General features: G+C 37.8%; 1 protein-coding gene and 1 long non-coding RNA gene across 3 annotated transcripts in view; one reads left to right on the forward strand and one right to left on the reverse strand.

Moving 5' to 3' along the window:
• Positions 1-25707, forward strand: part of AFG1L (AFG1 like ATPase) — a 203085-nt gene that overhangs the window by 66713 nt on the left and 110665 nt on the right. The window contains exons 4-6 of one of the 2 annotated variants that reach the window (XM_004468413.5): positions 4000-4101; positions 5008-5138; positions 15378-15477. In XM_004468413.5, coding sequence (XP_004468470.1) covers positions 4000-4101; positions 5008-5138; positions 15378-15477 — 333 coding nt within the window. The remainder of the gene's footprint in view (positions 1-3999; positions 4102-5007; positions 5139-15377; positions 15478-25707) is intronic. The other variant, XM_004468414.5, reaches the window with a different exon arrangement.
• LOC131280420 (uncharacterized) lies at positions 1981-19850 on the reverse strand. Its single transcript, XR_009188006.2, has 2 exons — positions 19780-19850; positions 1981-2146 (listed from the first exon to the last, which is right to left on the reverse strand). It is a non-coding gene; the product is annotated as an uncharacterized lncRNA (long non-coding RNA).

The raw sequence follows: 25707 nt of genomic DNA on the forward strand, positions 1-25707 counted from the left end.
TGCCTGGCTTATTTTATTCAACATGATGTCTTCAGGGTTCATCCATATCGTTGCATGTATCAGGACTTTATTCCTTTTTACAATTGAATAATATTCTATTGTATGTATATACCACATTTTATTTATTTATTCATCAGTTGATGGAACTTGGGTTACTTCCATCTTTTGGCAATTGTGAATAATGCCACTATGAACAACAGAATACAAATAACTGTTTGAGTCCATGCTTTCAGTTCTTTTGGATATATACATAGAAGTGGGATTACCAGGTCAAATGGTCAAATGGTAACTCTATACTAATTTTCTGAGGAGCTGCCAAACTATCTTTCACAGTAGCTACACCATTTTACATCCCCACCAGCAGTAAATGAGTGTTCTATTTCTCCATATCCTTTGTACCACTTGTAATTTTCAGCCATTCTAATAGGTATAAAACGGTATTTCGTTGTGGTTTTGATTTTCACTTCCCATTGGCTAATGATGTTGAACATGTTTTTGTGTACTTTTTGGCCATTGGTATATCTTCTTTGGAGAAATGCTATTCAAGTCTTTTGCCCGTATTTTTTTTAAGATTTATTTTTATTTATTCTCTCCCCTTCCCCCCGCTCCATCCCCGTGCCTGCTTTCTTGTGTCCATTCACTGTGTGTTCTTCTGTGTCCACTTGCGTTCTCAGTGGCACCAGGAATCTGTCTCTCTTTTTGTTGTGTTATCTTGCTGTGTCAGCTCTCCATGTGTGTGGTGACACTCCTGGGAGGCCGTGCTTTTCTTGTGCTAGGCAACTCTTCTTGTGGGTGCACTCCTTGTGCGTGGGACACCCTACATAGGGGCATCCCTGCATCTTTTGCCCATTTTAAAAATTGGGTTGTTTGTCTTTCGGTTGTTGAGTTTGATCATCTTTTTTTTCTATTAATTTTATATTTTTCTGTACTCTTTCAGTTGCAGGAAAACAAAACAAAACAAAACAGTTTGAACTACCTGAGCCAAGGGAGGAATTTTTTGGTTCATGTAATTAAGTCAGATAGTTATTCAATTTAGCCATGGATACAACTATGAGCTCAGATGATACTTCAGAGATCCGTCTTCCCCTCCCTGCCTTCCTTGCCTCCTTTATCTTTTGGTGCTGCTTTCCTTATAGTTGGCTTCATTATGGTTCAGGGTTTTTGTTTTTTGTTTTTTGTTTTGATATTTTAGGGAAGATGGCTCTTGGAATCCTACAACTTGCTTTCTTGAAAGGAGAAGAAACTATTCTCATTCTCAGAATCCATATTAATGTCCCCTACCAAACCCTACTTGGGTCACATGCTCATGTGGGTGATCACTGCACAGTGGTCATGGTAATACCTGGTCCACTCTGTGATTGATGCCCTCCCAGAATCATACTAAGTACAGGCAGGACAGCTTTTCAAAGGAAGAGATTTAGGACAAAGAAAAAATATAGATGTCCATTGTATTTTTAAGTGCTGTTTATATCTTAAAGATAACTAAGATTAAACTCCCTAGTTCCTTAAAGGCAGCAGTATTTCTCAGTTTGGTTCACTAGCATGTACTTAGCACCTAGAATAGTGCCTCATACTTAGTAGGCATTCAGTAATTATACTGCCTTGGTAGGCATTCATTATACTAAGTAAATGAATAAGGTAATAATCTTATTTAAGATTTTTGATATTCAGAAGTTTAAATTTCATGTAGCCTATGCTATCAATCTTTTCTTTTATGATTCCTTACTTTTGCTTTTACCTCCAGAAAGCTTTTACATGATGGCCTTGTTATATAAATGTGTGTGTATAAGGAAATATATATATGTATATATATATTTATATATAAACACATAAATATACCAGCTTTTTAAATTTTAATTTTGTTATTACAAGGGTGTTTCAGTTTGCTAAGTTGCTCAAAGCAGATACCATGAAATGGGTTGGCTTAAACAGTAGGAGTTTATTAGCTTATAGTTTGAGGCAAGAAATGTCCAAATCAGGTCATTATCAAGGTGATACTTTATTCCTGAAGACTGGCTCTCGGTGGTCCTCAGCTACTCTGCCACATGAAAAGGCACATGGCATCATCTGCTGGTCTCTCCCTTCTCTTCTAGGTTTTGTTACTTTCAGCTTTTTGCTTCCATGACTTTCTCTCTCTCTATTTATCCTGTTTATAAAAGACTCCAGTAAGAAGATTAAGACCCACCCTGGGTTACACCTTAACTGCAGTAATCTTATCAAAGTTCTTGCAATAGGTTTACATCCACAGGAATGGATTAGCTTTAAGAACATGTTTTTCTGGGGTACATAAAGTTTCGAACCACCACACAGGGTAAACCTAGAATAGCCTGTATCCTCATCTGGGCTGAACCCTGACTACCTCACACATTGTTCCTGCCTGAAGTAGAAAAACTCCTCTGGTGCTAGAGAAATAATTTAGAAATAACTTAGCTGAAGTAACCTATTCATAAGGTCCTACTTATAATTGGTTCACATCCACGAGAATGGATTAGCTTTAAGAACATGATTTTCTGCAGGTACATACAGTTTCAAGCCACCACAAAGTGGTTTGAATCCCTACTCGGCTGCTGACTTGGTGTGGGCCCCTGACGCCACTGAGCCTCAGTTTCCCCACTGTAAAATGGGGACAAGCCTCTTTTTTGGGAGCTGTTGCATGCAGGTGGTGCTCCATAAAGACAGATTCATGGCTGTGTGGAGAGCAGAGGCCACACCTTGTTATATTTTAAGCCTGTTTACTTTAAATCAGTTAGCACAAATATTAAGTTCAAATAAATATTATTCACATTTTTGGTTAGATAATTCATGATATTTTCTGGATCTACAAGTATACTAGACTTCGGGCAGCAGGATTAGAAAATTTATTTATTAATGTACCTTTTTGGGTAAATGTAATGATTTAAAAAATCTGTTACTACTCACTCTGTCAATATTTTGTAAGGCCTGAATATTTTTGTAAGGACTTACTTTTCAGTCTAAACAGCATCTTTATTAAAAACCTGTTTTGTGCATTGTATTTTCATATGCAAAAAGCTTTTTGGAATTCAGATATCATAGTCCAGAATCATTTCATAGAATGGAAGAAAGCCCAAAAGATAGATTCTGATTTTCTTGCATCCCGAGGTGCCTTTGATTTGTCCTAAGTGCGGTGATGGAAGATGTAGGGAGGATGGCACAGGGACCAGAATTCCTGGTCTGCCCAAATGCCTGTGGCATGAACTGAGCTTGAGTGCTGCCATGGCCACCAGGCTCTAGGTGTTACAAAAAAAGTAGGCCCTCTTTTAACATTTCCAAGTTAAACACTCAGGCTGTTGACTATTTGATTATTAATGCAATGGTAGTGATTATAAATTTCAGAGGGTTGAAAATGAGATAATTTAATTATGAAGGTTGACAATATCAGAATTTGTTCAATTAGGCCTTGGTTTGAAAAATCTATATTCTTAGCTTCTAGGAATGTAAGTGTTATGCTTGGCAATTCTCCAACACTAGTTTCTATCAAACTTTATTTTCAAAATATGTGCTAGCTATTAATCTTTACTGGTCATCTTTGTTTTCCTTTATTTTTCCATTTTTCATTTTTGAGTTTTCCCATAGTGCCTAAGGTAATTTCTCACTTATAGCATAGGGCCTATATGTAGTTCTTTAATTAATGAAGTTAGTTTATTTATACTGATATCTTTTGGAAGAGAGGATGGAAAGATAAATAATCTATAAATCTTGTGAGTTTACTAACATAGTTCTCTGGGAAAACAGTCCCTGTATTACAACTGAATGTCATATTTCCTAAAAAACAGGATTGTAAGAGAAACTAGTAATAACAACCTTTTATTTTTAGCTAGTTTAACATAAAAAGTAAACACCCCTTTCCAAAAAAGTAACATAGTCTTAAGCTTTCTTATGGAAGAGAGTATGGTTTCATTATCTCAAAGCTAATGAACAATCATTACAGCAATCAGTACATACTGTTTAATAATATTCTTCTTTTTTTTAATTTTTAAGGTACAGGGAAAACAATGGTGATGGACATGTTTTATGCTTATGTGGAAGTGAAGAGGAAAAAACGGGTACATTTTCATGGTTTCATGCTAGATGTGCACGAAAGTAAGTTAATGATTTGACAGAAGTGATTTTTAGCAGGGAAACACCACAAAAATATTTTTCCTTGTTGAATGGACTTACAGTGCTTTTAAAAATTATATTTTTATTTAAAGTAAGACTTTATCTGGATTCATTTGTTTTGTGCTGTATTAAAAGAATCAGTACTGTGTGTGGAGTAGGTTCAAAAGACAAATCCAGTACTTCCAAATAAGAAAACAGAGGTTACTATACGAAGTTCAGGCATTTTCTATTTGTATTATCCTAAGGATCTATAAAAAATGTTAGAAACTTATCTGCTTCAAGAAGCTGTTCTTGATTAGGTTATCACCTCAGCATGTATGTATTCAGTATTTGTAGTATGCTTTATTGCTTTGTCAGTGTTTTTATGCTATTTCATTTTTGCATTTTATATCTACCAGCTACACTGTAACTTCCTGAGGGCAGAAACACTGGGTTTTTCTCCTAATGCTTTCAGCACTTAGTACACATATAATGAGTCAGGTGGAATGGCTTTATTTTATTGGGCTAGAGGCAAGGAGCATCCTGATTAGATAGCTAGACAAAGCATGCTCTACTTGGGCAGGACACCTTCTCTGCCCATCTGGAAATCCATTGATCCATCTAGCCATACATCTATCTGTTACTTTGTCCTCTCTGAGGTGATGGATGAGTGGAGATGGAGTGACCTCCAAGTTTCCTTAAAGCCACAGGAATATAATATTTGGACAACTTATTTTGAGGTACAGAAAGTGTGGCCAATTTCAATAGCCAAATTTGATTGTATGTGGAGTATATTTAATTTTTATGTCCACACTAAAATTTTGTTTAGAGATTTAAAAAATACATTATAGCTGTCTAAAATATACTATTAATATAATATTTGGTTTGTGTTTATTTCATTCATTTAAGGAATACATCGCCTTAAAAAGAGTTTGCCAAAAAGGAAACCAGGACTTGTAGCTAAATCATATGACCCAATAGCTCCCATAGCTGAAGAAATCAGTGAAGAAGCATGCCTTTTATGTTTTGATGAATTTCAGGTAAGGTAGAGATTTTTCATAGTTGTAGGATGGTATTTTGAATTAAGTGGTGAAGATTTTATTTCTTCTCCTTTTTATAAATTGATTTGATACCTTATCTCATATGACTTCAATTTTACTATCTAGTACAGGGGTTGGCAAACCACAGCCCACATGGGGCAAATCTGGCCTACACCTCTTTTTGTAGAATAGTTGAGAAAAGAACAGTTTTTATATTTTTAAAGGGTTGTTTAAAAAAGAAGAAAATGTGCAAGAGACTATGTATGACCTGCAAAGCCTAAAATGTTTACTGTTAGATCTGTTACAGAAAAAGTTTGCCTACCCCCAAGTTCTAGTTGATGGATTTACATTTCTCTTATACCACAGTGATAATGTAGTAGTGATTGGAAAGTAATATCCTTAAGGATTCTTGAGTTTTTATAAAAGTGTTGTGTAAAGAACAAATATACTCATTGCATATAAGAGCAAATATGTCATGAAGACAAACACTATGTATACTTATTCTTATCCTACACCATGCCCAATGTTATAATAATAGATATTCTACATTCAGAATTATTTCCTCTTTATCTAACTGCTTTCTTTACCCGCTCTGAAATGTAATCATTGGTTTTTTTGTAACACTTAACAGCAATTGATCGTTAGAATGAAAATAGAAAAAGTCTATGAGAACTAAACATAAGCTTAAAAATAATACTTCACACCTAAAGCTTAAAAAAATACTGCTTGGAGTTGAGTGCAGAAACTCTCTTTGATTGTCTATACTGAAAGACAGAGGACTGTTAAGAATAGGGCACGATCATTCATTGTGTGCCTACTCTGTGGTAGGCCCTGGGTGATTCACACACCTCATTTAAGCCTCTCTTTGATGAAGTAAGGACATTGCCTAGTTGAATTTTAAAAGTTTCTTCCTGTGTAGGATTCTATGAAATTATGCATTTAAATTGGTATTGAGTATTTCCTGCTCTTCTGTGTTTTAAAACCTGGATTAGTGGGAAGATGAGGTGGCCAGGATGGCTTTCTCCCAAATGAAGCATGATGGGTCTCCCTGAGGAACTGGATACATAAAGCCAAGATTTCCAATAGAGGGGAATGAGGAATTTTCACCAGGAGTGTTGTTCACTGAACCATCAGGGAGGAGCAATCTTTGTCTCTTTCTCCTTCATGTCATGTTGACAGCCTGGTGTTCAACTTTTGTATTGTAGAGCTACAAAGTTCTTTAGAGGAAAGGTTTAAGGTAAAGAGAAGATGCTCCCTGACACGACTCTGAAGAGGCTAACTAAGTTCACTGAAGTATTGCAGAAAGACAAGGGCCATCATTTAATAGTCCTGAAAATAGCACTGAGTGAACAGTTACACTGCTTCAAGACCAAAAGTCGGTGGTGAATCAATGAGGGTCATTTCTCTCGGTTTTCCATTACTAGCTTTTTAACCAAAATATCTCTAAATAAAACTGAATTGGTATGTTAAATTTTTGATTGTCATTGAAATTAATTTTTTTAAAAGTGTAATATTAATGCCACCCTTTGTAAAATGGTTCATGCTTTACGAAGTGTATTTATTAGTCAGCCAAAGGGGTGTTGATGCAAAATACTAGAAATTGGTTGGTTTTTATAAAGGGTATTTATTTGGGATAGAAGCTGACAGTTACCAGGCCTTAGAGCGTAAGTTACTTCCCCACCAAAGTCTTTTGGCACATGTTGGAGCAAGATGGCTGCCAACATCTGCACTGGTTCAGGCTTCTTGGGTTCCTTTCTTCCTGGGGCTTGCCTTTCTCCAGGCTCAGCTGCTCTGGTCTCTCCACAAGGCCAGCTGTAGACTATTATTAGGCAGCTTGTTTCTCTTTCCGGGGCCTTCTCTCATTCCTCATGACCAGGCTCTTCTGTGTGCTTACTTCTCAGGGCTCCAGCTCAAGACTCCAGCATGAAAGCTCCAACTCTGTCCTTTGCCATGTCTTTTATCTGAGTCCCCACCAACAAAGGGGTGGGGCCTACTGATGTGGCCCAGTCAAAGCTCTACTCATAATTTAATCATGCCCAGGTACAGACCAGTTTACAAATATAATCTAATATCTATTTTTGAAATTCATGAACCATATCAAACTGCTATAAGAAGTGTTTTAAATCCTTACTTTATTAATCTTAGAAAGTAGTTATCTCCATTATATAGATGAGGAACTTAAGGGCATCAGAATTTCCTAGGTATCATATAAAAGTTATTAGCCTTAACTTCAAAAATGTGGATTTCAAACCATTCAGAGAAATTATTGGTATGTTTCTATGACATGAGAAACATTGAAAAGCAAGGTATTTAAGAAGGTTGGGAAATATGAAAATCTGGCTGTGCATAGCAGGTAATCCTGAAGAAGATATATAGCAATCAGGGCCAGTTTATTCATTAGGCTCAGGAGGCACAGTGTCTAGGGCCTGTGATACTTTTAGGGACCCACAAAGATGTTTTGATTTGATACCTATTAAAATTCAAAGAAAATATGTAAATCATGAGTATATGATAATATATAGAGTTGGTATTATATTTATTATTATACCAACACAGACATAAAATATAATGTTTAGGATCTATACTTTACACACATACACATACTTGTAGACACACATATATATAAATTGAGGAAGGGACTCCCAAAGGCAGAAGTTTCCAGGGCCCTTGAAAATCCTAATGCTGCCCTGATAGTGACTTCCTAACAGAAACTTGTCTGACTATACTGGGCACTCTCCAGTGATTTCAAAAGGTTAATACATGGGAAGCAGACATGGCTCAAGTGATAGAATGTACACCTACCATATGGGAGGTCCAGGGTTTGAACCCAGGGCCTCCTGGCCTGTATGGTGAGTTGGTCCACACGCAGTGCTGCTGTGTGCAAGGAGTGTGCCATGCCACGCAGGGGTGTCCCCTGCGTAGGGGAGCCCCACACGCAAGGAGTACACCTGACATTGAGCCGCCCCATGCAAAAAAAGCGCAGCCTGCCCAGGAACGGTGACGTTCACATGGAGAGCCGATGCAGCAAGATGACACAACAAAAAGAGACACAGATTCCTGGTGCTGCCGAGAATGCAAGCAGACACAGAAGAACACAGCAGACAATGGGGCCGGGGGTGGGGTGGTAAGGGGAGAGAAATAAATAAAATAAATCTTTAAAAAAAAAAGATTGATAAAAGGATTGGGAGAAGGAAACAAAAGCAAGTATCAGGATATTAATGTTCCAAAAGAGCCATGATTTGCAAAAGAAATGCAGACAACAAAAAGAATTTTTCAAAATTACATGTTGAGTATGAGAGAGATCAAGGGGGAGACAGGCCCCTTGCTTACTTATAAAATGTGGCTTGCTAGTGAAGAGAAAGCAGATGTGATCGAGATGTCTATCACTGTCTGCCCCATCTAGACTTGGTTTGATGTTCACTCATTCGTTTACTCAGTCCTTGCAGTTACCTTAAGGAGCCTTATTCTATCACACACTGCTGTATCTGTCTTACGGATGCATGAACCCCTTGGACTTGTGTCGTGTGGCCTGGGAACAATATGTTAGTTTGCCAGGTCTGCTATAATACGTGAATTGGCCTAAAGAGGAGGACTGTATTGTCTCACAGTTTTGAAGGCTAGAAGTCCAAAGTCAGGGTTTTGGCAGGATTGTATTTTCTCTGAGTCTGGGGCATCCTGGTGGCATTCCATAATGCAAGGTTTCCTCCATCACATGACCATTTCTCTCCCTGTCTGTCTTTGTACTGTGTCCAAATGCCTTCTATTTATAAGGTCACCAGTCATACTGAATTAAGGCCCATCCTTGATTCAATTTGGCCTCACCTTAACTAATAGGATCCCTGAAGATCCTATGTACCAATGAGTTGACATTTACAGGACCAGGGTTTAGGACTTGAGCATATTTTTGTGGGAGACATGGTTCAGTCCATAACAAATTGTGCCGATCAGATCCTCTCTTGCATGAAATTGAACTAAAAGGCACAGAGAGAAGTTCCGCCTTAGTAATGAGACAGGAACAGATAGACAGAGAAAGTAACTGAATTAAGAGTCAAGAGGGATTTTCTTATTATCTGTGAAAGACAGATAGTAAAATAAAAACCATTACTACAGTGGAGGGAGGATTACCTGATGAACTATAAAGAAATGAGGTGGTTCCTAGGATGCTTCTGGCTGCAAGTAACAGAAAACCCAATTTGGGATTAAACTCTAAGGGAGGAAAGATTATGTTATATAAGATGACATCATTCTCCCTGCTCAAACCTTCCTGCTTCCTTTCTAACCTTATCTCTTACTTGCTCAGTTTCATTCATTGCCCTCTACTATTCTTAATCCTATTTTCTTCACTGATTAGGAAACACAGCAAATAGATGGTGTTATACTAAATGCCTTTTTTCTATGAGAACTCTGAAGAAAATATGTGCAGAGATGACAAAATAACACAACACTATATTTATTGCTATTATTTGATCCCAAATTTCAGTGTAACAGTCTAGTATGTTAAAGTTGACAACATGGGAGACAGTTTTCCCTTTAGTGAAGTTGGCCTGAATGTTCTAGAATGAAAAAACTCAATAGTGCTTGTAGCAGTTTGATATTGTTTATGAATTTTTAAAAATTGGATTATGTTTGTGAACTTGTCTGTTCCTCTGGGCATATGAGATTAGATTGGATTCAGAGGTTTCACTTTTACTTGATTAAATAATAATTAAGGCTTTGACTGGGTCATGTCAGTTGGTGGCTGGGGACTCACAGAAAAAATGACATGGTAGAAGAGAAAATTGGAGTTTTGAATTCTGGAGCCCTGGGAAGTAAATATACAGTAGAAGAACAGAGAGGAATAGAGATGACTCTATATATACAGCAGAGGCCCCAGGAAGATAGCCTGATAGTTTACAGCTAACCTTGTGTAGAGAACAGAATAGCCGAGCCTGGAGAGGAGCAAGCCCTGGGAGAGAGATGAGATTTATCCCAGCCTACAGCTGATATTGGAGGAAGCTGGGACAACAGAGCCTTAAGAGGAAGAGAGAGGCTGAACCCTTGCAGATGTTGGCAGCCATCTTGCTCCAACACATGGCAACAGATTTTGGTGAGGGAAGTAACTTAGGCTTTTTGGGCTGGTAACTGTAAGCTTCTACCCCAAATAATACCCTTTATAAAAACCAACCAGTTCCTGGTATTTTGTACCAGCACTAAATGCAAAAGGTCAATATCTGCCTATACTTACTTAGTTTGAGAAGGGCCAGAGAAAGTGAGAGAAAGATAAGAGAGCATATGCCTTGAAGGCAGAACTCTGCACTGAGCAGAGCCTGGATTTTCTAATTTCAATATCCTGTCTTCTATTGGTCTTGGAGAAGCTTCTCCAGCACACTAAACCTGGATTATTGCAAATTGATTCTCTACTTGTCTCACTTTTAAAATTCAAAAGTGTAAAAGGATACCCCAAAATATTGGCACACAGCACTTGGGTCCCCCATATCTACACAGTCTAGAACAGACAACAGAGCCTTTGCACTTGATATTCCTTCTGCTGGAGAATATCCATCCATAGATTACCTGCACTTCTTCAGATTTTTGTTCAGTAATCTCCTTTGTAATAAGGTCTTTCCTGACTCTTTAAATTTTCCATTTTCCATTGACCCCCACACTTCTGGTACTCCTTACCCTCCTTTTTTTTTTTCTCATAATATGTATGGCCTTTTAATATATTATCTAATTTACATGATTATAATGTTTATTGTTTATTTTCTATGAATATTTTATTAGCTTCAATGCAAGCTTGAAGATGGGAATCTTTCTTTTGTTAATTGATGTATCTCAAGTGTCTAGAACATGATATGAGAATGAATGAGTAAATTCTAGTACCAAAAAATGACTATTGAAGTGGTTTTCCAAGTTCTACTCCCCTTATATATAATAGCAGTTCTCAAGCAAACTCAATATTTCTAGAACCCGATATATTATAACCTAAACTCAGTTTTTTCTGTCAACATTGTAAATTAACTTAATATTTTTGTGTAATTAATCAATGAAAAATGGTATCACATTGTTTTAATGTGCTTTTAAGTAATAATATGATTAATTTTTCCATGTTTGTTTACTTGTTAAATCCATCTTTTATGAACTGTTTGAGGCTTTCACTATTTCTTTATTGGAATGCTTACATTCCATCTCATATGTATTCCATAATAATATTAGCTACTGTTTATTGAGCTTTCTATCTACCTATGTTCTTTTTTTTTTTTTTCAAAGATTTTTTTTTTTATTTAATTCCCCTCCCCTCCCCCGGTTGTCTGTTTTCTGTGTCTTTTTGCTGCGTCTTGTTTCTTTGTCTGCTTCTGTTGTCGTCAGCGGCACAGGAAGTGTGGGCGGTGCCATTCCTCGGCAGGCTGCTCCCTCCTTCGCGCTGGGCGGCTCTCCTTATGGGTGCACTCCTTGCGCGTTGGGCTCCCCTACGCGGGGGACACCCCTGTGCGGCACGGCACTCCTTGCGCGCATCAGCACTGCGCATGGGCCAGCTCCACACGGGTCAAGGAGGCCCGGGGCTTGAACCGCGGGCCTCCCATGTGGTAGACGGACGCCCTAACCACTGGGCCAAAGTCTGTTTCCCTATCTACCTATGTTCTTAACTACTGTACTATGCTATAAGTAGTTCCATCTACAGCTAAAATTCTATATAGCTAGATATAAATAATATGGAATTATACTAGCATACATATCATACATAGGTAATAGTTAATATTTCTTAAGGGTTTACTGTGTGTCTCTTAATAATTTTGCAAGGTTGGTATTATTACTGCCTTCATTATAATGATGAAGATATTGAGGATCAGAAAGGTTAAGCAACTTGACAAAGTCACATAGCTTGTAACTGACAATTTGAATCCAGCCTCAGTGTTTTGTAATAGCTATGTCCTATGTTCTGCCTGGGATTTGAAGGCCTGTGTTAATGTGTTTAAATATACAGCTCTAGAGCTGGGTGGGGTTTTAAAAACTGTTTTAACGATAGAATCTAAAAATTATCCTTAAACCTATTAAGCCTAATACAATACATTGCTGATTTACTGGAATAGAAATTTTTAGGCACTTTATCCTTAACGACAAGTATGGGTACAATCACCACTTCACTTTTAAAATTGAATCATATTAGTAGTCTTGATTTTTAACTAGTTATTATTGGCCCCTAGGTGGTGTTAATTAATATAATATTTATTTTACTAGGAAGATGAATGGGAATTATTGCTATTTAAAAACAAGGGTGTATTCTTTCTATTTTTTATTCTTGGATTTAAGAAAATTTTAATATTATGTTTTAGTTACATTCAATTTAAGTTTGTGAAATGTATTCTTCATTGGCTTGGTCATCATTCTAACTGTAGCATTTCTGTTTTACCTGTGGTATCAGATACACTATTCTTATTTTGTTTGAGATACATACCTAGATAGGCTATTTTTATGTTTTAGTTGCTGAAATAAAAGAATAGCTTATTCTGAAACTTTTCTTTATTATCTCCTCTTTGAATATTTGTTTCTTGTTAAACTGCTTATGATTCTGAAGACATTAAAATACTGAAGGATACCAATTTTTGAAAAATGACATTTCTTCATGTCTCTTTTTTGGACAGTAGATAGATGTTTTACAAAAAAAAAAAAAGCAAGCAAAAAAAAACTGGTGAGCAGAATATCTGGCAAAATGTTCATTTATAAGCTATCGATATCATTTAAAAAATAGTTTTAGCTGTTTTTCTAAAGCGGGAAGGCCATTAAAATCTGCTAATAAAAAATAGGTGCTTATTTTTGTGCTAATACTAATTACTGATAATGCATGCTTATGTTTGTCACTCATTACATGGCACTGTACCAATCAGTAGATGACTGATACTCAAGCACTTACACATGTAAATTAACCATTAGATTTTTTTCTTTTTTACTTAAGTGAGTCATAATGGAAAGCAACTCGAGGTCATAAAAAATCTTTTCTCTTTAATGCTAATGAAATGTCTCCACTGTCTGTATTAGCTGACTACCCTTATTGGTAATCTGTCGCCTTCTCTTTTGTTCCTGGTGGTAATGAAATGCTGGGTGCTGCAGAAGCCCTGGCTCCAAGAATGTGTGGCCAATTGTCTTCTGTTCACTTGTACTGTAAAATTACTGTTCCCCAGCAAAGCCGAACAAGTGCAGGGACAAGATCAAAAGAGTATACATTGGCACTCAGCTACACCAAGTGACTCCTGTGTTATTAATTAGCCCTAGCTTCTCCAAGTTAATTTACTCTGATAGGGCAAAAACAGTATGTCATACAAAAGCAACAAATTATAACTCAACCACAAGCCTTTATTGTTTGCTTTCTTGAACTTTCAGTTTAATCCTTTGCACTGTTATAAGCTAAATGTGTCCTTCCTTTTCAAAAGTTAGGCCATCAAAGCTATTTTAATAAAAAAAAATCAGTGATACTGTCAAATGAACATTTTCATTCCCTGAAACTGGGTTAAGTTTTAATTGACGTACTTCTTTTTAAAAGTCAGTGGTTTGGGAATCCAACTTTAAAATGCAGTTGCTTCTCAAATTTGCAAGCTTGTACTGTTCTCTCATCAGAAATGCCACTGGTGTTAAGCATTTGAAAAGGACCTTTTCTGTGAGTGTTATTTACGGAAGCAATATTTAACAGTGGTCCTAAGCTCCAAATTAAATAATATGAGCACCACTTTCCTTTTCATATTAATCACCACCTTGGAAGTTCCTGAAGTCTTTTTATTTTAAGGAACCTTCAGCAGTTTTCTTTTTTTTCCCCCAAGTTACTATGCTTTAAAGTTATGCCCTAAGACAGCAAGAAAAGATCCACACATTACCATTTCATGGCTTTGTTTTCTTTTGTTGAGGTAGGAATGAAATCATTAAAATTTTGAGTAAAATATCAAACCCAGGTGCTCTGGGTTTGTGTACCGCAGGTTGTTGTTGTTTGGGGTGTTATAACCACTTCATTGGCAACTTTTAGCATTTTGATCTAATTGAAAATTCCACTAGTTTCTGTGCTCTCTAACATGGTTTAAAAATAACAATGGGATATATTTTGTGATTATATGTAAAACAAGTTTTATTGAGATTATGTGAAATATGCTATTAAAGAAATACCAAAACATTTTTAAATTGGGGGTTTCCAAAACCCGTTTTGTTATATTCTTAGGGGAAGTTAGAATGATTTAATATCAACCTTCACTATACATTTATTTTTGAATAAATAATATTTCCCCCCTTAATTGCTATATCTCTTTATGGAGTTTTTAAAGCTTTTCGAAAGTTATTATTACGCTTCCTTTTTAATTGTGAATTTTCAAATTTTTTTTTTACCATTTTCTCAAAGATCAGTAGTTACGTATGTGTATCCCTGCTACCTAACTTAGATGGAATAGTATTATCTGCATTATGCATTTCTGGTTGGGCAGAAGTTATTTTTAACGAACCATACTAACCATTCTCATAAGGTTTTTTGGTGGAAGGAATATTTGTGTTTGCGGAGGTTAGCAGAGGCTGGCAGTGCTGGAAGTGACTGCAGTGCCTTTTGATTATTCATGGACAGTAATAGAAGGCACTTAAAAAGAACAATGAAATTGCTTATTTTTGTGATGGGCCATCTGTTGAATTGTTTTGTGCAACAATTGCACAATAGTATCTATGTCATATCATTCTATTTTCAACAGCAGCTGATTATGTCTCGGTGGCTACTTGTCCTTATTTCTAAAGTCCCTTGACTATTTTAAAGTCACCTTTCCAGGGATCTTTGCCAGAAAGGTATTAGAAATCTCAAACAGTCCGTTATTTTATTTTTTTCTCCTTTTTTCCTCTCCTTTTTTGGGGGGGGGAGTGAGGAGGGAGTCGGTAGGGGAGAAAGGGTGGACAGGGATGGGAGGAGGGGGCTGGTCATGTTAGTTGCAATTAATTAGACTTCTGAAATGTTTGGGACAATTATCTATGCTTTCCACCTGTAGTTCTATAATAGAAGTTAACATAGAACCATTTGATAATTTGTGTAGAAATGATAGGCTTGTAAAAAAGAAGAGTCAAGTTTAAAAGGCTGCTATACAGTCTTTTATGCTTTTAATTATCTACTTTTTTCTTCATGATGATAATTAGAGTTTTTTTCTCTTGGAATTCACTTCTGTCTTTTTTAAAAATATGAGCCATTAGCAAATTTGTTAGAGCAGAAGTGAAATTAAAATAAAACAAATGTGTTGTTGTCCATAGGTCACTGACATCGCTGATGCCATGATTCTGAAACAGCTTTTCGAAAATCTGTTCAAAAACGGGGTCGTCGTCGTGGCAACATCCAACAGGCCACCGGAAGGTAAAAACAAACATTGTGCTAATCTTATCCAATTAGGTGGAAACTAGTAAGCTTTTAAAAATTCATAATTTTGTACTCATTTTATAGTGTTAATAAATCTGGCAACTTTGCTTATCATAAGTTTTATAACTCACCAATTTGAAAAATTAGTGGGTATTTGGATTTGAAAAATGTTTATTATCTTAGCAAGCTAAACCTAAGTGATCTCCTATGTTTGATGCACTGGCTGTTTTTTTGAAGTTTTAGATATGTTGCATGTGCTATATAAAAAAACGTAGGGCTCTTTAATTGTTGTTTTATGGACCATAAAAGAAACTCAACGAGATGAAAAGACAAAACTCCTAAATAAATTTTGGAAAAAGACCTAAAGCTTGCTTGCTTGAGTAGTTTCTAATACTTCTCCTAATTTATCATTTCTAAAACACATTTGTGGCTTGTTAGGAAAGTGTTTAATAATTAAAGTACAAGTAATGCTTTGAGAAAAACAACAAATTTCAAATCTTGTATCTTTCAGTCTAACCTGTGTTCAGTTGAAAGACTGAGGAATATTTTATGCAGACTTAATGGTGACAGATTTTTAAAACCATAAATTTAAGAAAAATGAAGACAGTAGTCTGCCACCCCCTTCTTTGTGTTTGGAAAACCTGATTTTAACATACTGGTCCTACTGGTTAAGTAAATTTCCATGGTGAACTTGCTATCAACATGCTGAGGATTTAAAGATGATGAGGGTTGTCTGGGCTCACAGCCACTCACACAGCAGTGTATAGCCAGGTAGCTGGCTCTGCCTCATGGAGGTGGGAGAGCTGTAGGGAGACAGAGTTCTGGGAAGACTTTTAGAGGCAATCCTAGAAGAATAGGTAGAAGCCAGACTGGACCTATTCTTCAAGTCTTTATTTGTGCTCCAAAAAAATATTTATTGAAAACCTTCCTTCTACATGGAATACCTTCCTCTAGATACCTGCATGGCTAAGTCCTTCCTTTCTTCCAATCTTTGATTAAAAGTCACTTTGCTAGGGAGTGGGTATAGCTCAAGTGGATGAGTGCCTGCTTCCCATGTACAGGACCTAGGTTCAATTCCTTAAAAACAAACAAATGAAAAACCAGCCCTCACTAGGGAGCAGATGTAGCTGAGTGGTTGAATGCCTGCTTCCTATGTGCCTCCTTAAAAAAAAGTCACTTTGCCAGTGAACTACATTTTAAAGTTGGATTCCCAAACCTCTGATGTTTGTTTTTTTTAATATTTATTTTTATTTATTTTATTTCTCCCCACTCCTTGTTATTTGCACTTGCTGTGTATGTTTGTCTTCTTTTTCTTTCTTCAGGAGCCACTGGGAACCAAACCTAGGACTTCCAATATGGGAGGGAGGCGGCTAATCGCTTAAGCCACCTCCATTCCCTGCTTTGTTGTGTCTCTCGTACGTTTTTCCTTGTGCCTCTTGCTGTGTCATCATGTTGTGTCAGCTCACTGTGCCTGCCTGTTGCACCAGCTTGCTGTCCTGCTTATTGTCTTCAGGCGTACCGGGGAACCTCTGCTCCCTGCTTTGTTGTGTCTCTCATTATGTTTTTCTTCTTGTGTCTCTTGTTGTGTCATCTTGTTGTGTTAGCTTGCCACACTTACCTGTCGCACCAGCTTCCTGTTTTCTTTAGGAGGCACTGGGAACTGAAACACGGACCTCCCTTGAGATATGTGGGAGTCCAGTTGCTTGAGCTAATACCCACTTCCCTCAAACCATTGACTTTTAAAAACAGTTATGCCAATTAAAACTTACCCAATTTCAGAGCATGAAAATGTTCATTTGACAACACTGCAGATGTTTTTGAAAAAAATTAAAATAGCTTTAATTTCCCCATTTGAAATTATAAGCTACCCCCTTGACCTGGAACTGCTCCCTCCCCACCCTGTTCTAATTTTTTTCACATAGCACTTAGAATTTTTTTTTTCCAGGAGATACTGAGAAATGAACCCAGAACCTTGTACATGAAAAACAGGTGGTCACCACTGACTTACACTCACTCTCCATAGCACTTATGAGTCCACTATATTTATGGTTTATTGTCTCTCTCCTTTCAGAATTCAAAAGCTCTGTGAGCGCAGCAATTTTTATCTCTTTTGTTCACGGATGTATTCTAAGCACCTAGAACAGTGCCTGGCACACAGAAAGATCTCAGCTGGTTGTTTGCATGCATGTTGAATGAATACATGTTTTCAAAAGATCTCTCTGGCTGTCCTGTTGAGAATAGACTTTGAGGATGAGGTAGCAAGGTTGGAAGGAAGGAGACCATGCAGGAGACTATTCAAAAAATCCTGGGGAGAGAGGCTGGAACAGTGAAAGGTAGTGAGAAGTAGACAGATTTTGGATGTATTTTATAGACAGAAGCAACACAGTTTGCTGATGGGATAAATATAGGGTATGAAAAAAAGAGAGCAATCAAGAATGACTCAAAGGTTTTACCCTGAGCAGTTGAAAGGATGGAGTTGCTATTTACTGAGATGTGGAAGACTTTAGGAAAAGCGTATTTGGATAGGGGTGGAATTAGAGGTTTCCATGATGATGAGGCACTTGCATATAAGAGTTTGGAGTTCAAGGAAAAGATCTGAGCAGGAGATATAAATTTGTAAGTAATCAGTCCTAAAGAAGACTGAGAATGAGCAGCCAGTGAGGTAGGAGGAGAACCAACAGAGTGTCAAGAAGAGGAAAACAAAGTGATAGGAGGATGGGTGATTACTCTTGTTAAATGCTGCTGAGAGGTAGAAATGAGATTGCGAGTAGATCCCTGGAATTGATAACATGGGAGTTCACTAGTAAATGTAAAAAGAACAGTGTAATTGTGTGTGTGTGTGTGCATGTGCGTGAGGTACCAGGGCTGGGGATTGAACCCAGGGTTTGTATATGGGAAGCTGGTGCTCAACCACTGAGCCACATCCGCTTCCCCCCATGGGTGCTTTTTAATAAGCCATGCCACATTGACGACTCAGTGAATTTGTAATCTATTAATACTTCCAGATCTTACTAGGTAAACTATTGTCAAAGTAGATCTTCTCATTCTATGTTTGTGTAGTTGATTTTCTTCCTATTGCATTTCAGCTTATTAGTTTGTATACAGTGTCTTATCTCATTGATTGTTGTTGAAATCTTTTTGAAGTGTGATCCTAATATAATTTTTTTAGCTATTCCTTCTAACTATGACATTTATAAATTTGCTAATCATGCTTTGATATTATTAACCATTCACTGACTAAAATGTGTAAATAAGATAAGACTAAGTCTAGACCCCCATTGTATATCCCTGGAGGCTTTATTTTAGGGAGATATCAATTATTAGTCAATGGTTTTTGGATTCAGTTATTCGCACATCTATAGTTAATCCTAAACTATTCAACCACAAGGAAATTAGGAGTGATTTTGTCAGATGCGCTTATTAAAATTGAATAATGTTATTACAGCATTCTTGTGATTTACCTAGTGTAGCACCCCAATGAGCTGAGGCAGTGAGCTTTTTAATATTAGATCATCTATCTAGGTGGAGGTGAGGTTTGACTCTACTATAGCTAATTTGTTGACTTAACGGTATCATCAATATTACCTTCAAATATTCAATGACAAGTCACATTCATGAGTAGCAAGGTGCAAGAACAAGCTTGGAAATCTCCTAGCTAACAAAGACAGCTGAAAGGAAAATTGCAGGTGGCTACTCAGGCTACTGCAGTGTGGTAAACTGAGGAAGGAGAATCACAGGAGAGTTAAGGAGTATTCTGAAGCTCACAGCTTTGTAGGGGTGAACAAAGTTACAGACCCACCAGAGTAGAGTACAGAAATCAGAGATGGAGCTGCCCTTATGGGGAAGACCAAAAGTTCAAGATGCAGAATTGCAAAAATTGGGCATAGCCACAAGCCTATTGAAGGCCTTTTCTAAATATGAATTCTAGAAAGTATGCTGGCTGTACACCAGGTATTTTTGCCCTAGCAGATAAACTATCATCATAAATAGGTTAATATTTTCATATAAGAAGATGGCATACATATAATGAGTGAAGAAACAAGACTCAGGGGTTAAGTAAGTAGTTCAATGTCATGTTGGTATTGGGAAAAAGACAAAATTATAGAATTGGGGAATGGATTGCCAGGGGTTGGGACAGGGAGGTGTTTGACCACAACGGGGCCAAAGGAGAGAATTTTTGGGGTTATGGAACTGTTCCATATCCTGATCACAGTGATGGTTACATGTATTGAAACTCATAGAACTATGCACCCCAAAAAAGTTACTTTGCTATATATAAACTAGAAACAGTTCACTCACCTGGAGAGTTAGTGGCGAAACTGAGAGTAGAACCTAGGTGTTAGGTCTCGTTTATCACATTGTAATCTGTCGTTTCTTGAGGGCGCACGGCGGACAGCGGGCGGTGTCAAGGGCGGACGCACAGCGGAGCAAAGAATGCTGCGGAGACGGAGAGTGGTGGCAACGCGTCTGCTTTATTGAGGAAGACAAGCGTTTATATAGGCTAGGAGCTGGCGGTAGCAAGGCTAAGCCAAATAAGGCAATGTATGTGAGGGGAGGCCGCTAATTGGCTGGGGGACGGTTGGGGGTGAGGTACGGGGGTAAGGGGCAACGTGTGGGGTGCGGATTGGCTTAAGCTGAAGGCGACCTCCGATTGGTTGTTGGAGGCTGTTGCTAGGTAAAGGGGCAGAGGTGAGGTTATCATTCTGGCGGGGCGGTATATGGGGGCTGGGGCAGAAGATAAGGGGAAGTTGTGGGTTGGGTTCTGGTGAGGCGCAAGAGAGGCAGGCCGATTACCCTAGGGCGGCCCCTATGGAGACCGGATGCTGGGTGGAGATAGAGGAGGCAGCAGTTACGGGCAAGAGTAGCAGGGGGGTGACAATCTACCCGCGCCAAGCACTCACCCAGCAGGAGACGAGGCCTCATCTCAACGTGCTGGGCCTGCCCAACGATGGTAGCATGCTTGTTACCTCAGTTTCTTCTTCTTGTTCCATCACTAATCCTTGCCTACCCTGTCCCAGATGAAGAGTTTCACCTTTCCAACCATCAAAATGCATTCATCTTTTTCTTTAAGTCACAGCTTTTCATCTAGGCCCCCCGATCGGTTTTTTTCTTGTTTAATAGAACCTCAGCCTGCTACAAGAGGTGAGGAAAGAACCTTCCTGGCAGAGAAGGCATGAGGGCTGGAGGGAAAATGGTCCATTTGAAAAACTGACAGGAGGCAGGAGCACAGAGAGTAAGGGGAGGTAGAATACAGTGAGGTACAAGATGAACCTGGAGACGTGAGGGCTGGGCCTTGTGAAGCAATAATGATTTTGGGTTTTATTCTGAGAGAAATGGGAAGCATTGACTTGCTTCAAGCAGGAACTGATAAGGTCAGAGTTGGAAATATCATTCTGGTTGAAGTGTGGAGAACGGTTATGGGGTGGGAGCAGTCATGGTGGATGTTGGGAGACTTATTAGTAGTCTATTACAGTATGCTAGGCAAGGGATGGTGAGAGCTTGGTATAAGGCAGTGATTCTCAAATGGGGGCCTCTTAGCTCCCTAGGGGACATTTAGCAAACTTGTGGTTTGGAGACACTTTTGGTTGTCACATTTGGGTGGGGTAGCTGCTGGTAGTAGGCAGAGGCCAGGAATGCTGCTAAAGCATCCTATAATGTAAAGGACTATCCCCACAACTGTTTTGGCTAGAATTATCCAGCCAAAAATGTCAGTAGTGCTGGAGCTGAGAAACCCTGGTATAGGGTGATGGCAGTGGATTTGGAGAGAAGGAAGGATTCGAAATAGATTTAAGACATAAAATGCATACCACCTGGTTTTAGATTGGAAATTGAGGGAAAAAGAAAGGACAGTGTCTAAATTTCTGGCTTGTAAAACTGGGTATCTGCCATTCAATAAAGACGGAAAACTTTAGCAGTTAAGTGTCCAGAAGATGATATTGCCTGATGGAGAAGAATGCCTTTCTAAAAATTCCTTTCTTCCATCAATTGGAAGATGGGTAAACAAACTTTGATATTTATAAAATTGAATCCTACTCAACAATAAAAAGGAATGAGGACCTAACATGGAACTCTCATCTAGCTTCTCAATTCAGATAGGCCGCTGGATCCTGCCTGGGTTTCCTCTCCCTGAGCAGCATCCTGTAAAATTTCTCTAAGCAATAACCTGGGGCAATTGTTTCCTATCTCTCAGGGATAGCTTTCCTTCGTAGTCTGATGTCCATTATCTTGAAAACTGTTACTTTATATATTTTGCCTGTTTTTTAGTACTTTCAGTGGTAGAGTAAATCAGATTCCTGTTATTCCATCTGCACTGGAAAAAGTCTTTTGTTGTTATTTAATCTCTGCTTTTAAATGACTTTTTGTTAACAAACAAATTTTAAATTTCTTTTATGTAAGATGTTAGGCTCTGTGATGAATAATGATGAAGATATAGTCTCTACCCTTCTGCCCTCTTGCAGGTCATCGTCTAGTAGGGGACAGCAGTATTATTTATAATACAAACTAATATGTAATTGGTATAATATGTGAAATGCATTCAGCGGAGCATGACTGCTTTTGGCCAATGGTGGATGTATTAGTTATCTATTGCTGTGTAACAACCACAAACTTAGCAGCTGAAAACAACACATGTATTTTCTCACAGTTTCTCATGGTTTCAGGAGTCTAGGCCATGTTAGCTGGGCCCCCCATTTAAGGTCTCATAAGGCTACAGTCAAGGTGTCATCTGAACTGCATTCTCATTTGGAAGTTTGGAGAAGAATCCACTTTTAAGCTCACTCAATTTGTTAGAAGAATTCCTTTACTTATGTCTATAGGACTTAGGACCCTGGTTCTTGCTAGTTGTTGGGTAGAGGCTGCCCTCAACCCCAGAGGTCAGTTTCAACTCCAGGATGCTGCCTGCTGTTCCTAGAGGCACTCATAGTTTCTTGCCATGCTTCTTGTTTACTTCACTAAACTAGCAAGGAGTATTTCTAGAAAGTCTGGTAGTAAGATGGAGTCTTATATAACAATGTAATCGTGAAAGTGACATCCCATCACTTTTGCCATATTCCATTGGTTAGAAGCAAGTTACAGTTCCACTCATATTCAAGGAAAGGGATTACCCAAAGGTATGCACACAAGGAAGTGGGGATCTTGGAGGGCCACTTAAAAGTCTGTCTACCATGATGGATTCAAGATTGGCTTGAGAGGTAACGTGGCATTGAGCAAAAGATTGTATTAGATTAGAAAGGAAAGTGGAAGGAGAGTTGTAAGCTCATGCTGACTCTTCCGCCTACAATACCATTACTTCCTTTCTGCTCATCTTTTCAATTTGGTCCAAATCTGTTGCTACCTCTGCAAAGATGCCTTTGAATTTCCAGATAAAATGATTGGCTTCCTGCTATGTGTCCTGTGCTTTTATCTTGTATCCCTTTTTACCTTGCATCACTGATACAGTCTGGGTGTGCCCATCAACTGTCATAAGCCCACTGGTCACAATATGATTCTGAAGAAGTCTACAAGTTTTAGCATCGTTAGAGACCTTGGTTCTAATCCTAGATCTACCAGTTACTGGCTGGGAGTTCAGGAAAATTATTAAAAAAAACTCTGAGTATCAGTTTCTTTATCCATAAAACGGAGGTAGAAATTTCTACTGCGTAGCGCTATTATGATTCATGTAAAGTGTCTCATTTATTGCTTGACTCTTAGTAGGGATTCTATAAATCTTAGTTCTTCCTTTCATTTATCTTTTGTCTTCTGCTCTTATTTCAAGGCATACATGTAGTAGGAATTTATGAATGTATGCTGGATACAAAACCATAACATGCCATCAAATGGGAATATTTTTTTAGCTGTATTATGTATAGATATAGTAAAATGTTGTTTGAACACGTAACTAGTTTTATAAAGAAAAGCTATATAGCTATAGCTGCTTAAATGGTCTAAAGGTACACTTTTATTTTAATTGATAATAAATAATCTCCTGGAGGGATGTATCAGATTGGTTCCATACAGGCATATAATTACTTTTGCTAATTTATAGGAATGGTCATTTTAATTGCTTGTAAAAGTTCTTCTTACTCTAAATAGATACGAACAAATATAAATAAGCATTACTTACCCTTGTGGTTTTAACACTTGGATTTTTAAGGAAAAGATCTGCATATTCTTGTGCATCTCCAAAGCAGTTATGTGAGTCCTTGTAATTACTTTAAAAATCCTCTTTGCATGCATTTCCTCTGTAAGTATTATTACAGTTGTTCACTGTAGAGAATTTAGAGGTCCTTATAACATTCTCTACAAAATGAATGTCTTATAATTCTAGTACTCTGTCTTATATGTCCAAATGCTCGTTTAGCCCTGTTTAGAGATCATTAAAAATGGTAGGCAAGAACTTCTGTTGGGTTTTTTAATAGTATTTAGTAAATAATGACAAATGTTTATATAAATGTGTTAAAAATCTTTATGTGTAAGAAAAATAGTATTAAACAACTGACACTAAAATTTTTGGTAGCTAAATATTTTAGATGGATCTATTGCAGTAATAATTAGCATAATATTTGAATTGCAAAGTCTCTTCAATTTAATAAATATAGTCTTTTTCCACTTAAGTGTCTATAAAAACTTAAAAGTTTTCAAGCCATATGAAATTTGTTTACTTAAAAAAAGACTTCTCAGAGCATACATTTTTGAATGATCTGTCCTTGTAAAGGCTGATTTTTTTTTAAGTTAAACCTTTAAAAAATTGTCTTCCAAACTAAAAACATTGTTATTCTACTTTAACTTTGCTGATGAGTGGAAATCTTTTAATCAAGATTATTATAAGTGGGCCTTTCCATTTCTCATTGTCGTTAATCTACTAAGAGGTTCATGCTTGTTAAGCTACATCTCAGAGCCTTATGTGTCCATAAAAAAAAGATGTTTTTTACAAGTAAGACTTAAAGGTTACCTTAACATAGGTACACTTTCATTCGTGTAATATCTTGCTTTTAATTCTATAACATTGTTTTCTTTGATCATCATTAATGTTGCATATGTGTTTTTTAAAAAATATATCTTTTAAACAACTTTATTGAGGTATAATTGACACACAATAAACTGCATGTATATATGTATTTATTTTTAAAGATTTATTTATCCCTCCCTCCTTGTTGTTTGCAGTTACTTTCTGCTCTCTCTGTCCATTTGCTGTGTCCTCTGTTGTGTCCTCTTGTCTTCTCTTTAGGAGGCATGGGGAACTGAACCCAGGACCTCCCATGTGGAAGAGGCTCTCAATCACCTGAGCCACTTCAGCTCCCTGGTTTGTTGTGTCTCCCATCTCTTCCCTCTTTGTGTCTCTTTTGTTACATCATCTTGTGGCATCAGCTTACCATGCCTGCCCACCATGCCAACTCGCCTTCTCTAGGAGGTACCAGGAACTGAATGTGGGACCTCCCATGTGTAGGTGGAAGCCCAATTGCTTGAGCCACATCTGCTTCCCTGCATGTATATTTAGGGCACAATTTCTGTATATATTGTGAAATTCATTACCACAATCAACATCATGAACATTTCCATCACACCCAAAAGAAGTTTCCTCATGTCCTTTTTTGTCCCTCCCTGTGGACCATCCTCCCTCCCTTCCCCAGTCAACTACTGCTTTGCTTTCTGTCGTTATAGATTAGTTTGCATTTTCTAGAGTATTTTATAAATGGGATCACAAAGTATGTACTCATTGTTTTGGTCTGGCTTCTTTTACTCAGCTTAATTATTTTGAGATTCATCTGTTTTATTATATGTATTAATAGTTTATTCCTTTTTATTGCTGATTAGTATTCCATTGTATAGGTATGCCCAATTTGTCTATCTGTTCACCTATTGATGGACATTTGTGTTTTTTCCAGCTGCAGTAAACATTGTATGTGTTTTTGTTTTGTTTTGTTTTTTATTTATTCCTCCCCCCCCCACCTTGCTGCTTGCTTGTTGTTTGCTCTTTCTGTCCATTCACTGTGTGCTCTTCTGTGTTTGTTTTTTTTTTTTAACTTGTCTCCCTTTCCTTTGTTGTGTCACCTTGCTGAGTCAGCTCTCTGTGGCACTTGTGGGCTGGGTGGCACTCCATGGTGCATGCGGGCCAGGGCGGCATTCCATGGTGCCTAGGCTGGTGGTTCTCCACAGTTTGTGGGCGAGCCTACTTTACAAAAGCAGGCCCCAGAAGGCGAACCCAGGGCCTCCCATATGGTAGATGGGTGCCCAACTGATTGAGCTACA

This window comes from Dasypus novemcinctus, chromosome 11 (assembly GCF_030445035.2).
Source record: "Dasypus novemcinctus isolate mDasNov1 chromosome 11, mDasNov1.1.hap2, whole genome shotgun sequence".
Taxonomy (NCBI): domain Eukaryota; kingdom Metazoa; phylum Chordata; class Mammalia; order Cingulata; family Dasypodidae; genus Dasypus; species Dasypus novemcinctus.